Raw genomic sequence first — 16,827 nt, 5'->3', positions numbered from 1 at the left:
CAGCGTTTTCCCTTTTTTTTTCCCCTTTCCTTCAGCGTGCTGTTGCAGCGTAGATAGAAGGTGAGTCAAAGTCACAGTCATCTGAATGAATGCGGGGGGTGGTTTCATCTTCAGGAGCTGGTGGTGATGGGGGCGCCTGGGTCCTACTACTGGACCGGGACGATCAAGGTGTACAACCTGACTTCTGAGTCCTTCTACAGCCCAAACAAAGAAAACGTCGACTCCCACAGATACAGCTACCTTGGTGAGAGCCTGTCAATGAGGATGAATTATATATCAGCATATAGAAGGAGCTCCAGCTGATTTTTATCTGTGTCTCCAGGCTATGCCGTGACCGCTGGACACTTCTCCTCTCCTAATGTAATAGACGTAGCCGCAGGGGCGCCTCAGCACAGCGGCAGCGGAAAAGTAGGCTCTTCATCTTTTGTCTTGTTTCCAGCTGTTGACTGGCACTCCTTCTCTTTCCTTGCGTGCTACAGTGATTTGTTTTTCTCCTGCACAGGTTTACATTTTCAAAATCGACGGCGTGTCTTTGGTGAAGAGTTTTCAAGCCTCAGGGAAAATGGTATGAGCTCGGACGTGGTCTTCATCATGATGCAGCACATATTTTGCATTGAGGCTTTTACATTTTTTTCATTAAGAACAGCACAGCAGTATTTTCTGAAGCTAATCTTCCTCTTGGATGTTGTGGTTGATTCTTGCCATGCATTGCACACACGCTACTCTAATTGCTTTGTTGTCAGAACTGCACTGCACTGTCTCGGTTCAGTGTTTAGACAGCGATTTAAAGAATAAACCCACTTGCCAGAAACCACAGCCAGGGAGGAAGCTAATGCTTTCCATTCAGAATAAATGACAGGAAGTCAGGGTAGCTTGAAGACATAAGCTGTGTAAATATATCCATACTGATGTTAAAGGGGAAATGAATCAGTCGGAGTGTGAATCGTATGTGAATCGTATGAACTGAAGAAGAAGTGTCTGTGATCTGACCCATTGCTCTGTGGCTCGGCTTGGTTCCAGATGGGCTCTTACTTTGGCTCCTCATTGTGTGCAGTTGATCTGAACCAGGACGGCCTGTCGGACCTGCTGGTGGGGGCACCCATGCACAGCCAGCTCCGGGATGAGGGCCAGGTGTCTGTGTACCTCAGCAAGGGCAATGTGAGTGGGATCCGTGGGTCAGTGGGAACGTGACACCATCACTTGCAGATTTATTTTTTTTAGTTTGTCCATTGTCTTTGAACTACACATATGCACATTTCTGTGCTGTTATTATTGTCTGCTGTGTCGATTTTTCCCTCTGTTCATGTTTGATTTGTTTCTGTCCATGTTTGTTGTTATGATAGTAGAGTAAAACAGGGCAGCATTGTGAGATTATGTAACCGACCAAGACTAAAGCCTCTGTTTGTACATTTTGTATTTCTGAGTTATTTTGCGAGGAAGTTGACTGTTTGGTTGTTAAATCATTTGGATAAAAGCCGAGCAGCTGCAGTTGTTGCCAAAGAATTTTATCTGAGAAAAAACTGCAGCAGCGAACTGGAGGATCTTTCGTTTGTCTTCTGCCAGTTCACTGTATAAACTGTGATCTTTCCTGCTGCTGTTTTCAGGGGGTGATGGAGGAGGAAGCCGTTTTGAGTGGTGACAATGCTTTCAATGCACACTTCGGAGAATGCATCACCGCCATTGGAGACATAGATGACGACGGATATCAAGGTCAGTCAATGCAGCGTCCACTCAACCTCTGGGCTTGCTTGCTCTTTGAACCTATCACATGGTCTTCAACAGCAGAGGAACTTTGAACTGTAGATGTTCTTTGCACATTTAGGACTGCTTGTCCATTTTCAGGGTTGCCTAGTTTAAGTGGTCAAAGGACAAAAAGGGAACCACAGACTTAAAGGACCACACCGGGGGTTTAACACACTTAAGTCCATTAAACACAAATCAGTCAACCAAGATTTACTTCCTATCTTGCAGGCGACCACTGTTTTTTTAATTTATTTCACTATGATCTCCATCACACTGACCAAATGAGCTCATTTGTTGAAGTTTAACTTTGGACATATGTAGTGGTAGAGCAGAGAGTCTCTTAAAAACTCTCTTTATGAACCAGTTTCTGCAGTACAAACCAAAACAAACATCATATTCATTTCATCTTGAGTATCTGATCCCAGAGAGTCCTTGAATCCACCAAAATGAACAGCTCCAGACTGCTGGTATTGTCCTTTCACCACTAAACTTTCTCTGGGCATGTAAGCCGTTTGTAACACTGGAGTCACTGGTGAGAGGTCAGAACTCAGGTGGGGGTCGTGTTTTATATGTACAACTCATTTAACTGCCCTCCAGTGGTCTATGAGTCTATAATCCAGGCAATCACAACTACATTACAATAGTATTCAGTGCTGTTAGGGTGACATTGTTGTGTAGGCTGGTTGAGATGCTCAGTAGGTGCAATAAAACCCCTCATCTTCACAGACATTTTGTTTTGATTACCCTGCGGCGAGGGGAATTTTAAGAGAATATTCCCCTTTCTCACCCTCGCATCATCCAGATGCAAACAATTATTAATTCTAAACACAGAGAGAGAGACACACACAGAGACATACATTTACACTGTCTGTTTCCCTGGCATTCGCGTGGCTTGGCTCTGAGGGCTCGACTTGGCGTCCGCCTCACACTCTGGCCTGGGAGCTGCCTGGTTTCATCTCCATGTGAGATACGCCTCAAGGCTTGCAGCCTGGCACATTCTGTGTGTGTGTGTGTGTGTGTGAAGAAAGATGGCAGCTGGGAAGTATAACTCATCTTGTAACTCGTCACTCTCGCTGTGTCGAAAGAGCCAGACTTGCTCGCTGACTGACAGTCTGTTATTTACAACTAGACTGCTACCATTTAATTTGAAAGAACTACTGTAGAAATCCTTCTACACATTTGGTTTCACTACCAAATTACTTTTTTTCAGCCTACTCTTATATTGTGTGGCATTTGCACAAAGGAGTGCCATTCTTTTTAGCATTTCAGTTGGTATGCTGCACATCATGGCATGGAAGTGTTTGGGTTTATAAAAAGAAAGTTTATATATGGACTTGCTGTGGAAATGGGATAAGGAGACGTTGTTTCAGTGCCCTCGCCAGCACTTTATAGTCTTGTTTCCACTCTCTCAGAGGTCGCACAAGTTTTTATGACCACTAACAACACTTAATTGTCTATTAAGAGTCTTACTGTAACAGCTTGTTTCCCAGGCACTGGCCAGCTGAAAGCAAACAGGTTAATGAAAGCTTTTGTATACATTCATAAACACACACGGTCATTTATGTACTCGATCATTTCTATGCCAGCTTTTACCAGAAACACTTTTTCTCCTCTAATTGTCTCCTCAGATGTAGCCATAGGAGCACCTAAAGAGGATGACTATGCCGGAGCGGTTTATATCTACCATGGAGATGCCACAGGAATCATCAGCAAATATTCCATGGTAAGAGCTCTTCCTACGGTCAGACAGCCGTAAGATATGCTAGACGCTGTGGGAAATGTACTGAAAAGCTATAGTTTTTTACACTTGTGTACAGTTGAAACAAACAAAATATATCATGAAGGTGTGTTTATGAACTATGGAGGAGCCACACTAGCTGTTTACAGCCTTAATGCTAAGCTACCAAATGTTTTATTTATCTTGTACATCATTCTTCTTTGAAAAACGAACACAAAGCAAAAGCAAATGATACGATGTGCTCTTTTTTTCCATGGTGGTTCACGTGTGTTATTTGAAGCCTGGTATCTGTTACAGAAACTGTCTGGGCGCAGTGTAAACCCTGGCCTGCAGATGTTTGGCCAGTCAGTCTCTGGCAATGTGGACATGGACGGCAACGGATACGCAGGTACTGTCACACCAGACTAGATGAAGGCTTGAAAGGTTGTCCTAAGCACATCAGAAGAAGAGGAAAGGATCTGATGATTAAATATTTGTTTTTCCACCCTCATGGTTTTTGACTCATTCTTTTGCAGCAGCAATGCAAAGACTCGTGATAGAGGCATCTTGTTTACTGCATTCCACAGCTGACATTCGGACTTAGCCAGCATGACAGTGAGACCTCTGTGCATTGTTCTGGCTCCGCAGGTGTAAAGAGTGCTGTCAGCAGATGTTGTAGTGATGTCATACCTCTTGAAGATCAATCTTTTGTATTTGTTGCAGATGTCACTATTGGGGCTTTCATGGCAGACAGTGTGGTGCTGCTGAGGTGAGGAACCGGATCATTCTCTGTGACGCTGCACTATGTTTTTCTACCTTCGAGCCATTTTAACGTTCAGTCTCTCCCACACTCTGTTCCTGTGTCGGTTTGTGTGGTTGTAGAACCCGGCCTGTCATTACGGTGGATGTCTCCATCTTCCTGCCTGTCTCCATCAACATCTCTGTGCCGCAGTGCCATGAGGGCCACCAGAATCTAAACTGCTTCCATGTCACTGTCTGCATGCGCTTCCGAGGAAGACAGCTGCCCGGACGGATAGGTGAGGACAAATCCTGACAAGAGAAACTTCAGTTGTCGGTCCACTCTGAAAGATCCACTAAACTACCTGTGACCGATATTACTTGCACAGACCCTAAAGACTAAATAATAATAATAATTCACTAATTTCTTTGTCACTGTTGTTGATCTGTAATCCAACCCCTGCAGATGCAATATATTATGGTCATTTGTAAACATGATGATGCTGAGCAATTCTCCCCGTGCTTGAAGATGGTCAGTGCGTTTAGCTTTTGGCCTGTGGCTGAGTGTTGGCGCGTTTGGCCGATGGTTTACCCTTCAGCCTTTGCTAACAGGCTCTTGGGTGCGGTGCCTGTTGAGTGCTGAGGTGCAGTCCTGTTCCAGTGTTAGGGTGTGGTCATTCACAGCCCCCCCAGGGGAGCAGGAGCCCTGTCGTTACATAATGACTACGTCCTGGCTCGCAGAAATAAAGCCTCTCTGTTTAGCCGTCTGGCGAACACCATGGAAAGTGCAGCACCATGTGTTTGGTGACTCCCATAATGAAACCCTCCTTTGCCTCCTCTGGAGTGAGCTCATGGCGTTCCCTGTGTTGGATGGGGGGAAACAGTTAGGCTTTGCTCCAACTGGGGTGTGTTTGCCATCCTTCCAACTGTTTTACCAGTATGACACACTCTTTAAGCAATTACGACAGACTGAGGCTGATTCATTCAGAGGACTGGATTTTAAATGGACAGAGGCCCATGTATGGTTTTCCCGGAAATGTTGGTAATGTTTGTCTTCATGCTTATGATTTCTCAATACAAAATAGATTTGAAGTTGTTCACTGTTTCAGTGTCACTAAAGCCAGGGGTGGAACCAACGGGAATGTTGTAATTGAAATGTTTTCTTTCATAGCAATACTCGTTCTGTCTCACCAGCTGGAAAATTAATTTCCTTTTTTGTCTGCTCACCTTAAGCTATGAAAAATATGAGCACAAAAAGCCTGTGTTTATGTTTAAGTTCATTCCAGAATGAGCTAACATTAATAAAATAGCTTTATAACTTTATAGCTCTTCTTCATGTCTTTGCTGGCTTGTAGATGAGATTATGAAGTTCAAAATTTCATCTAAATTGATGACTGTCCAAAGCCAGTGTTCACAGTAGCAAACCTATGGGCAAATTCCATTAAAGGCAGCAAGACTGCAACCAACTGAATCCCCCTCACCTCATGCTCCCCTTCCAAGCGTAGGAGAGCATATGGTGGCCGTTAAAAACCACGAAAAACACGACTCTCTCGTGTACCAGTGTTTGGTTTGTCTGTTCTGGACCACTGTAGAAACATGGCGGAATTCATGGAGGAGGATCTTCTCTCTCCGTGGATACAAAGAGCTCATTCTAAGTCAACTAAAAACAACAGTTCTTATTTTCGGCTGATTGTATACCAACAAAAACATATTTACGAATATTATGTTCTATTTCTGCCAAAAAATCCCCCTAAACCCTACACACTGGACCTTAAAATCTACTGAAATTAGCACCATTTCATTACACAACACAGAACAAAGGGCTCTTGTTAAGTTAAAGTAATATCAGATGATCTGACCAAGAAATGTCAAACACGTTCCCATCTTCCCTCTGACTCACATTCATTTTCCTGCAATAAGAGATAATTTACTTTCTACCATGTTTTGATGGCAGCTAGCAGGAAGCCAAACCCTGCATACTTGAAGTGTTTCTCAAGATCATCTTTGCTCAAAGAACCAGCACCAACAGTTATTTCTGTCTCTTCTCAGAGTTGCTGTACAACTTGACAGCTGATGTGGATAAGCGACAGAAGAGCCAGCCTTCGCGGGTCTACTTCACTCAGAGCGGATCTCAGATCAGCCAAATGAGCCAGCAGCTCAGCCTGGACATCAACAGGGACGAGTGCCAGCGCTACACTGCCTACGTTAAGGTAAGAGCGGATATTCTGGTTCTAGTGTTGGCTGTGTTTGCGTTGTCCATGTGCTGCTCATGTCCTCAGTTGGTCTTTCCCATGACCCGGAGCGCTCTCACCCTGCAGTGTTGACATTTGATATGAGTTATTTGCTTATGGGCTGTGTTTTTCTTTCTTATCTATTTATGTAGTTTTTGGTTGGAGCATCAAAGTGCGTACATTTGTCGCTGAAATGTTTAGACAGATGAAAACAACACAAACATTAAAGTGTCAAATAAAGTAAGGGCCATCACATATCTTATAGTGGTGTAAGCAGTGGTTGCTGTAGCTGAAGGCTACGGATCAGCAGGCATCTGCTGGGAAGCTCTTTGTGTCACCCTGCTGTGTTAGGTTAAAGGTAACAGTCAGGCACTTGATGGTTCATGAAACCATGCTGCTCAAGTGTGTGCCTGCAGAAACTGACAGAAACAGGAAACAGGGTCTCCTTTGTCACTGCATAGTCCCTCTATTGTGTTCCTCTGTGATTTCGCCGTGTAACCACAGTGAGGGTCCTCGTCCTGAGGGCACCATCCATGTTTCACCTCCTCTAATGCAGAGGCCCAGTGCAGGCCTGTAAATTTCACTGGCATTCTTAACTGTGCTCTCCAGGCGCTTTCACCGTGGGAGGCTGAGCTGCCAACTGAGGAGGGCTGTCATTACCACGCCTGCCTCTCTTCCTTCAACCATTCAGACTATAATGAGTGTATATCACACGGAGCAGATGTAGCAATAAGCTCCTTTATTCATCACAGCACACATCACAGCTATCAGTGAAGTCTGGCGCGTGTTTTTCCAGCGCCTCAGTAAGCCCGGATAGAAGAATCTAACATTTCAAATGTAATTTGTCTCACTTTCAAGTCACAGAACTTTAAGAGGAGGGAATTTTTCTGAGATTTCTACACTTAAACCAGACATCTTTAGGTTTAGGTTTGTGTGTGGGCGAATGAATTATCACTCAGTTGTAGCTCTTAGCTGCCACATATCTGTGGCATCTCTCTTGCTGTGAGATAAACACACTTTAAGTGCCATCTGTCAGGTAAGATGTTACTTCAGGGACGAGACGCATTTTGCAGCTCTGTTGGTTAGTTGAGGAACTGATGTTGCAGGATGAAATTATTTCTTGATGTTGCTGAAGGAATAGTTCTTTTTTGGGAAACATTTCGGGAAATGGACGCATTTGATGTCATGCCGAGTGTAAGATGAGAAGATGGATACCACACTCATGTCTGTTCATAATGAAGCTGGAGCCAGGAGGCGGTTAGCTTATCCTAGCATAAAGACTGGATACTCAGTAAATACTTTACTTACTTTTTTTGGATGACTTCATGCAGATCTTTCACCTGGAGGCTTTGTGTGGCTGGGTGTGAAGTGCTGCAGGTTGCACTCTAGCTGTGTGGATTATTATTTTTTAATTATACGTTGCCACAAATTCCACCTGCTCCACCAGAGTTACCAAAAGCTGAAGAGCCACACAGGACGGTAAAGGTGTGGCACCCAAATTACAACCTTAGCAAACTGTTTACAGAGTGAGTGCCCTTAGATATGTTTGAAAAGTAAAGGGGGCAAGGATTATGACCTATCATGATCACTGTCTGCCATGAGTCTTTATTATCATACACCACATGTTTGTCCTAAACTTAAGAGAAGAGCTAAAGAATCACCATAATCAGAGGTGATCTGGCTCCGCTCTGGGAGGGGGTCTAGTCTGCTTGACCAATCGCTTCATTTATCTTCCTCATGTGTCTGCCCACATGCGCCAGTCCTCCCTTTCCTCAGAAGAGGTATGCTAATGGAAACCAGCTGGTTGCCCGACTGCATCCTCAAGGGATTGTGCACCCCCGCTCCACCTTTCTCTCAGCTAAAACATACAGTGAAAACACAGGAGTGAGGCTAGCGTCACAGCAGGGTGCGGGGCTGGTGTGTCAACTGGAACTGCGTGCTGGCGCTGCTGATGGAAAACCCTCACGTCAGGGTTGATTGCTCAAGCCCTGATGCGTGAGGGCTGGTGGAAGGTGGCCATGAGCTATTCTGAGCCACTCTCACGTTTGTAACTCTGCTGACCATCTGTCGACCCCATTTGTTGACTTTGGAAATTATATAAACACTTTTAAAGGACCTCAGCTAGCAGCCAAACTTAATAAGGCGCTGTTAAAGTTGTATTCGCTCTACGTAATATACATGCAGCAACAGGGCTGGAATAGACATGCTCAATTTTCACCATCTGAAATCGAGTAAAAAGCTGGAGCGGCCACTGAGTAAATCATGAAGTGTTGAGAACACAAGGGCAGAGCAGGAGTGGTTTAGGGAGCACAGAGTACAGAAGCTAATGGTTCAATCTCTCTAACTTTTTTTCAAGAATAATTCCTTCTGAAATTATGTAAGTCTTTCATGTTGATCACTTTAAACATGTTTTCATTGGCATCGACGAACAGCATACCAGCACTCCAGATGGTCTTTGTTTGGTTATTTTTAGCTAAATAAACTCCGTGCAGGCTTTTACTTCAGTTTTACCTCACATTTCGGAAGGGAAAACAGTTCCTAGCAGTGACGACTGAAGCATGATTAGGGCTCAGATGATCAGAGGTGCTGTGGGTGAGCTGGCAATGACTCATTTCATGCGAGAACCACCATGCAGAAATTCTTCAGCTTGATGTGTTGTATTAAGTAATTTTGTACAACTGGCATGTTATCCTTCTGTGGTATGGTAGTTTCTCAAATTGCTGTTGTAGTGAAATAGCTTGAAGGTTTTGAATATTATTCATGTCCAACTGGATGTCTCAGCAATTAAAGTTAATTTCTGTGGCGTCAAGGACAGACAACTGGAGCAGTGCACATACTTACGAGACAGGTAATTGACTTTTTATATGCAGACATACTGGATACTGCTCATCTTACGTAGGGTGGGTATGATAGCACGCTATAGTAGTTGGCATCCATGCTAGCGGCCCTATACTGGCTGTACTTAGGCACGGCAATGCTTTGAGCTAAATGCACAGTATGTTAACATGCTGATAACTTCCATCTTAATTTAGCATGTTGCTAACTAGCAAATGTTTCATTTGCTATTTAGCAACATTATTAGTATTAGACAAATGAATATTTTGAACTGATGATGGCACTAGATGAAAAGTTAAAGACTAACTGAAGTTGTTACAGTTCACATAAATGTCTGTACAGATGTCATGACAATCCATCCAGTAGTTTAGACTTTTCACTCTGAAAAGTCTAAACACTCCTCATGTTGGCGCCAGAGGAAAAGTCAGGGGATCAGCAAAATCATCAGGATACATTATCTGCGAACCATGAATGTCTGTATAAAAGTTCACAGCAATCCATCATGTATTTGTTGACATATTTGAGTCTGGACCAAAGTGGTGGATTGACAGATGGATATTGCCATCCATACAGCCACACAGCTGACAAAAAGAAATTAAATGACTGAAGTATTCAGATCATGTTCTGTACTTTGTTTACCTTCGTATGCACACTATATGTTGAGTAGAGGACATCGGTGTCCATAGATTTAACGTGCAACAGGTGTAATGTCAACATCACGCTGTGACAAGAGTCTTTCTATAAAGCATTCATTACTCATTGTGCGAAGTGCTGTTTGGTTGTACGCTGGCTTTTACTGCTTGCTTGGCTTTGATTTATTGCTTGACTTCGTAAACACCTTTTAAATATTCCTTTGATTAATGTTCTGCACTTCTTCTGTGATCACATCTCGCGGCGTGTTTACGTCTTTGCCAGTTTATCCATCGTCATATGCGTGTTTTTACTCCAGCAGTCCCATTGCACATGAGCCTTGAAATCATGCCAAGAGCCAGTTCCATTTGTGGTCATGAGTGATATTGTGTAGCTTCGTAGATGCGTCTCAGTCTCCAAGGAGGAGCTAAAATAAGCAGTTAAAGCCCTGCCTCTAACAGTTGTCTGTTTAATTTAGCTCGTAAAGTATCCTGCTCACTTTCCCCCCCTCTTTTCTCTGGCCTATATTCCACTAGTAGAGTATGTGCCCTACATTTCATGCCCCCCTAACATTTGCTTGGCACCACTGGAGTATTTAAAGGTCTACCAAACTTCATTCTGATGACTCCTGCTGTTATTGGGTCATCTGCAGGGTGAACATCGATCTGTCAAAGCTAAGTGTACTGAGGCCATCGCCAGTCTCCTATGGCTGAATGGAAAAACTAGAGACATGTTGTATTTGAGCATTACCATGCATAAGATTTAACAGGGATGATGATGATGATGGTGTGTGAAGTTACAGAAGGTTCATGGCATCATTAGGAGTTTATGTTTTAACCTGCCTGTGTGTCTGCTTGTTAGTATCATACTGTACCTCATTCGTATCTAATTTGGCTATATGTGTTGGACAGATCTTTTACGTGTCATATTTTGTTGCAAAACAAAGTCAACAAGAGACATAAATTGCAGCTTTAAAGTCAGGGAATAAATCCATGTTACTGGTGGTTTGTGTTCTGGTGTGTCTGCTGTCAGTGTCCTCAAATGACTGAAATCTGGAATTAGGCACTACCAAATGGTAAAGTCAAAATAATCCATAGTATCACTGTCTAGGCTCCACGGTGGTGCAACGAGCTCCCTGTTGACATCAGGACAGCAGAAACTCGTCTTCCGTCACAGACTGAAAACTCATCTGATCAGAGTGCATATTGGCCCATAGATGTGATTTAAAAAAGCACTTTTTCTCTAGCTCATATTCTCCTATTGTTCTATATGTAGATCAGCATTTTTGATGACATTTTATGTGATTCTTGCAATTGTTTGGTTGTATCCACATAGTTCAATGCACTTACTTTAAGTCGCTTACAATAATAAGCAAAAATGGCAAAAATCACATATGTGAACATTTGCATGACTCTGCAAAACTGCAAACAACCGAGTGTCCTCCACTTTTCTGACGGTACTTTTACTGTATTATGTAGTGAAATCCACTAAAGAAGTCAAAACAAATATGAAAAATCATTTCCACTCACTGTTTGACCTCAGTCTGCTCTCCACAGACAAACAGGAAGCCCAGGAGAGTATGGCAAGGCAGGAGTTCCTGCCACTGCATCCCCAACAATCCCCTATAAGACAAAGTACCAGAGCCTCAACACCGTCTGGCACGTGGAAACCCAGAGCCGGGCTGCTGCCACACTGCTGGCTTTGTTTGCCTCTTTGCAGTTCTACAGAAATGTGCAATTCCCTTGATGCTGTTCCCCCGGTTTCATTTACCTCAGGCCAAGAGAGCTGATACAAAGAAGTATATAGCAGGAAGTTAATCAGGTCCAGCTGTCTTCTATTACACATAGCAGCCAGTCAACCACCTATTTATAAGGCACATTATGAAAAAAATTAATATATAATACACACACACACACACACCCACACACACATTGTGCTCTGCGATAATAAATCAAATGGTGTCATATAAATAAGTTCAGCTTAATGCTTTGTCTGCAAGTCTTAGTGTTAATAGGATTTACTGGATACTAAAGAAGAGCTATTCAGGTTAATTTTAGCTCAGGGTAATGTTTTGGTCAGGATTTCCCTACATGGTCGTGCCAGAGTGAACGTTAGACAGTTCTTCTCCGGGCTTGTTTTGGGAGTGCGCAGCCAGCAGACGTTTGTTTCAGTCAAACAAGTCAAATTTCTCACGAAGTTCCTCCCGTACATGTGCACTGAAGATATAAGTGAGGTATTATTTTTGGTATGGCTGCTCATTAGACCTGCTCTGTGTTGTTGCCATAGTAAATCCATCGTTGTTACTCATATCAAGGCCGAGCAAAGGTTGAGCAGATTTGATGATTTGTTGATTTTGGCAGCTATGCATGCCGGGCAAAATGTTTCCGCAGTCTTTTGGCCGCATTACTGCCACATGATGCCACCGCAAGGCAACGTAATGGGTGGCCAAGTCTGACCACAATGAAAGAGTTTCTCTTGCCATGTTTCCCACATCCACTGCAGAGGAAACATGTATGTGTATGGCTGTTCAGTGGCGAATGTGTGTGCGTGTCGAATGTCATAAGCGCTGCCTGTGATGGGGCCTTTGCTTCAACACACAGGATAAGACAAATGGCTGTGATTACTTCATCACTTGGCATCTCCATGACGCTTCCTGAAGAACCTGACGGTGACCCTGTTATCATTTCCCACTACTTGACCCGTTTGTTAATATTAGTGTATATTCCTGATGTGGTGGCGTCAACATCAAACTCTGCTTCCTGTCTAAGCAGGTAAGATCCGCCACAAGGGAAGTGAAACAAGTATATACAACAACAACAAGGCTTTATTTATGTCTGGCAGAGGCGGCAACCTGCCCTCATCAGGTGATTTTGACAAATTTGTGTTTGCGTGCTGCAGTTTTATTTGAGCTTAATCGAAAAACAATGACTCCAACAGTAACAGTAAAGTAAAAGTGCCCCAGATTTTGTGCACAGTGGCTAAACTCAGCTGCAGGAAGCATCTGGAGACCTCCTCTGTCACCAGGATGGAACAGACTCAAACACGCACACAAACGCACACACACAAACACACCGTACTCTATTTGTGAAACTGCACATTTTGAGCTGCTGGTATCTCATCTATCAGAGGTTGAACTGGTAATTCTCAGTGAATGCATGTCATTACAATGTAATATTACTTGAACTGTCGCACAAAACTGGTGCAAAAATAAGTAGCTGGGAACTTTATGAAGTAATGTTAATTCTTCTGGAAAATGTGCTTCTGCAATTAATCGCGTAAGAGTACAGATAACGAGCTTCCTGTTTATGTACAAAGACGGTCTTTCAGGACGTTGGAGAAAGTTAATCTCTCATTGACAGGAAGTCTTCAGATGCTTGTTCTTCTTTCTAAATGCCAACAAAATTCTCAAGTAGAATTCTGATGCTTTCAGATAGATGATGTAAAACCCAGTAAAACGCCTGAAATGTGTTGCATATTACTCTAGATTTACCTGCCTGCCATTTTATAAGAGTGTTTGTAATCATTGTGAAATGCATGCAACTCAAGTACATGTACTGGCCATCACATGTTAATTACTTTTTGTTAGAAGTCACACAATGCAGTGCTTTGTATTTGATAGATGTGTAAGTTACTGTTATGTGACAGTGGGCCAATGATGCTACTAAATAATGATGAATCTTAAGTGGCCAACAAGTCAAGTACTTTCAACATTAGAATAAACTGTGGATTGTTTATGATGTTAGGAATAGTGACCAAGGTAGTGATGTGAACACAGCTTTTATCTCACTCGGCCGGAAGCATTCCTCTTTTTCTTCATCAGTAGTAGTATTAGTGTTTTTCCCATTATTGCAAATATACTCAGACTTAAGTGGTGACTAAAGCCAGCTTGTTTCTATTAGATTTCCACTTCTCAAGACCCCAAACTGCTTCCTTAAAAGGACCTCATCTGGATTCTTCCTTTTTTTTTTTTTTTTTAACAGCACTAGAGTTGTTTTGCTTCATAGGAGAGCCGTGCATGTGTCCCTGTGGTGACTCCACAGTCGTCACTTAGAATAGAGATCAATGGGGGGTTGAGGGTAGATAGACATGATGGTGACGGAAGCCCTGGGTTGAGAATTTGGGGAATTTGTACACTAATTTCCCCTCAGTTCTGCTCCTCAGTTTGCTGCTGAATTTGCAGAGCTCAGCTTTACAGCTTTCGGGTCATTACAAGACTGTAAAACCCTGTAATGCTCTCAAATGTGATGTAGTTGTGATACTGAAAATAGTTGTGTTGAGAATATCACAATGTGGCAGCTGAGAGAGGAGGAACTGAGATATGAGGGAACACATCTGTGTATTTATAGGTGGCTGGCTGGATTTCAGATCTAGATATTACACGAATGCAGCTATAGTTAGCACTGGCGTTAAATCAAGTTGTTGTTGATAGAATGTAGTAAAAATAACACGCTGATGAATTCGGTATGTTTGAGCAGTAAACCTCTTCCATCTGCTAATTTCCACTGGGGAAGTGAGGCACCTTTCTCTCCTCCTTTATAAATCCCAGCTGTGGTTTTAACTGTCCAAGGGTCAAATGTTGAATGCCTTCTTCATGATGCATGCGAGGCCATAAAAGTTTCCTGTAATTTGTGTTTACCTGAACGTTGTTTTAAAAAGCAATAAATTCAATAGGCTTGGATTCTCGAAAGCATATGAGATGTATTATATCTCCTTATCTGCACCCTCGGGATCTTTATTGAGGTGAGTCGTTTTACTCAAAGTCTGAGGCAAAGAGGTGTGTTTCAGAGAAATGTTGGTGTGTGAAACAAGGATTTTGAATATCATGTATGCATTTCTGCAAATAGGTGTTCCGGTGTGCGTGTTGTGTTAAGAACAGCATGGTATTTATTGGTGTTTGTTATTCATGCATGACAGTACAGATGGTTTACGTTTCCTGTCGGTTAAGTGATGGTGCTTCTCTGTTTTCAGCTTGGAGGAAATATGTGTTTGCTCATGGGACACATTACGACGCACCACCGTATCTAGCAGCACTCAGTCCTGCTAAAGGTTGGGATTTGCTTGATTTATGTTTTCACGGAAACAGCAGCCCAGAATTTGAGGATTCAGTGTTCTGTCTTTGAAAATGGTTATTTTTCTCTCATGCTCTATGCATTTTTTGGGGGGGTGATAAGGTCAAGGAGGGGTTGAAATTAAAGGGAATTCTTAATTAAGGACTGTTCCAATGAGGAACAGGAATAGCAATGACCCTCGCAAACTGGACATAAATCACAATTGAAGCGGAAACACAAGATACTAATGATTTAAGATGGGGAAGAAAGGGGAATGGAGGGAATGGCATGAGAGTTAGAGAGGAGATTATTCCAGATTCAAACTCCATGACTCCATGACCACGTGACAGACTTTCATTGTACCAACTATTCTGATGTGAAAATACACTCCTGTCCTCATTTTTTATCTATGTGTCAAAGTGACCAGTAAAAGGTTTACACGTCAGTCAGAAGGGTTTTGCGATTTCTGCCCAAAGGTTTACTTGTATGCAAATCTGCTCCACTGTTTACTAAAAGCACTGATTGCCATGTAATTCCACTCATTTGTGTTCATTTCTTACGAAATTAGTTTAATAAGCAGAAATATTCCCCGTGTAGCTCTCAGCAAGAATAACGTGTTTGTTTTTTGTGCTAGGCACGATGTACGATGGACTCTGAACCCGTCTGTTCCCTCTTTTGAAACACTTTGGCAGTTTGATTTGTTCCTGGACTGTGTTTTGATGCACTACAGGTTGTGCAGTTACGGTGTGTGATTTATCAGGTTGGTGCCTGAAACTGGACACACATCTGAGAATCACTGCCTCTACCACTAACATCAGACAGGCTCAAATAGTTTCCATTGGTTGGAGTAAGCATGGCTCATGATGAAATGTTGAATGGGAACAGTTTTCAAAGGCACACAGCATACATTTTGTCTGACTGGTAGTCTGGCATTTTCAGATTACTCAGAATGATTTGGTTTTGGACAGACTGAAGGTATTAAAACCCAAGTTCTTTAACAAGACAGGATATGGAGAACATGGTTAGTTCCTGACTCATGTCACTGTTTCGAACAAGCAGCTCTCCTCAGCTCTACAGAGCTTATTGGTGACTTTCAGCTCATTGTTTCGGTGTCCCTCAACTTTACTGTTCAGAGTGCCCTGCACAGCATCAGAAAGCACACCGACATAGTCAGCGACTAGCTGGTGAGCACAGTAGAGCATTTAGTTGCTAAAGAGCAAGATGTTTCCCTCAGGAGTTGGTAGTGACCAAAATGACCATAAACACAACTTCAAATGAATGCTAATGTTGCCCCTAAACTGCTGGATAACAACAAGTTCACCATATCAACTTAAAAGATGATGATACGTCAGAGTTGTGCTCACAGAAAATTGTCATTGTGGGTTTAAAGTTGCACTATTATTATATAAAAAATTGATCAGATAACTACATGTAATGTGAAGCTTGTCTCTCATAGTGATGAACCCACAGATAATTATCACCCTTCTCTGCAGGTTTGCTATTATTTTTGCATCTTTCAGCTCATTATTTTGATGTTACAGCCCACAACTTTGTTTTGCTTTGGTTCACTCTCGTCTCATCTGTGTTGTTTCACGCAGCTGTTTTCTGTGAAAAAGCTGGTAGACCAGCTGCCCAGGACCAAACAGTAGACAGTAAGTCAGTAGCTCACTTATGAACATAGTGGAACATTTGCTAAAGAGCTGCTAAATTTCTCTCAGAAGACCAAAATAGGACCAGAAACATGACTCCAAATGAATGCTAATGTTGTTCTGAGTCTGCTGAATGTGTCAATAAGCAACTATTTGCCATCACATTTGCAATAAGGTGATAATATGTCAGTGTTGAGTTTGCTTGTTCTGCTGCCCCCATATGTCCAAAGAATACC

General features: G+C 42.6%; 1 protein-coding gene across 1 annotated transcript in view; it reads left to right on the top strand.

Moving 5' to 3' along the window:
* Positions 1-16,827, top strand: part of itga9 (integrin, alpha 9) — a 47,014-nt gene that overhangs the window by 8,796 nt on the left and 21,391 nt on the right. The window contains exons 6-15 of the mRNA XM_076743933.1: positions 115-244; positions 323-408; positions 503-565; positions 1,021-1,158; positions 1,605-1,710; positions 3,372-3,466; positions 3,779-3,869; positions 4,184-4,229; positions 4,343-4,497; positions 6,248-6,408. Coding sequence (XP_076600048.1) covers positions 115-244; positions 323-408; positions 503-565; positions 1,021-1,158; positions 1,605-1,710; positions 3,372-3,466; positions 3,779-3,869; positions 4,184-4,229; positions 4,343-4,497; positions 6,248-6,408 — 1,071 coding nt within the window. The remainder of the gene's footprint in view (positions 1-114; positions 245-322; positions 409-502; positions 566-1,020; positions 1,159-1,604; positions 1,711-3,371; positions 3,467-3,778; positions 3,870-4,183; positions 4,230-4,342; positions 4,498-6,247; positions 6,409-16,827) is intronic.

Source organism: Chaetodon auriga, chromosome 11, assembly GCF_051107435.1.
Source record: "Chaetodon auriga isolate fChaAug3 chromosome 11, fChaAug3.hap1, whole genome shotgun sequence".
Lineage (NCBI taxonomy): Eukaryota > Metazoa > Chordata > Actinopteri > Chaetodontiformes > Chaetodontidae > Chaetodon > Chaetodon auriga.
Note: the sequence above shows the minus strand (reverse complement) of the source record. Positions and strands in the feature narration are given on the sequence as shown.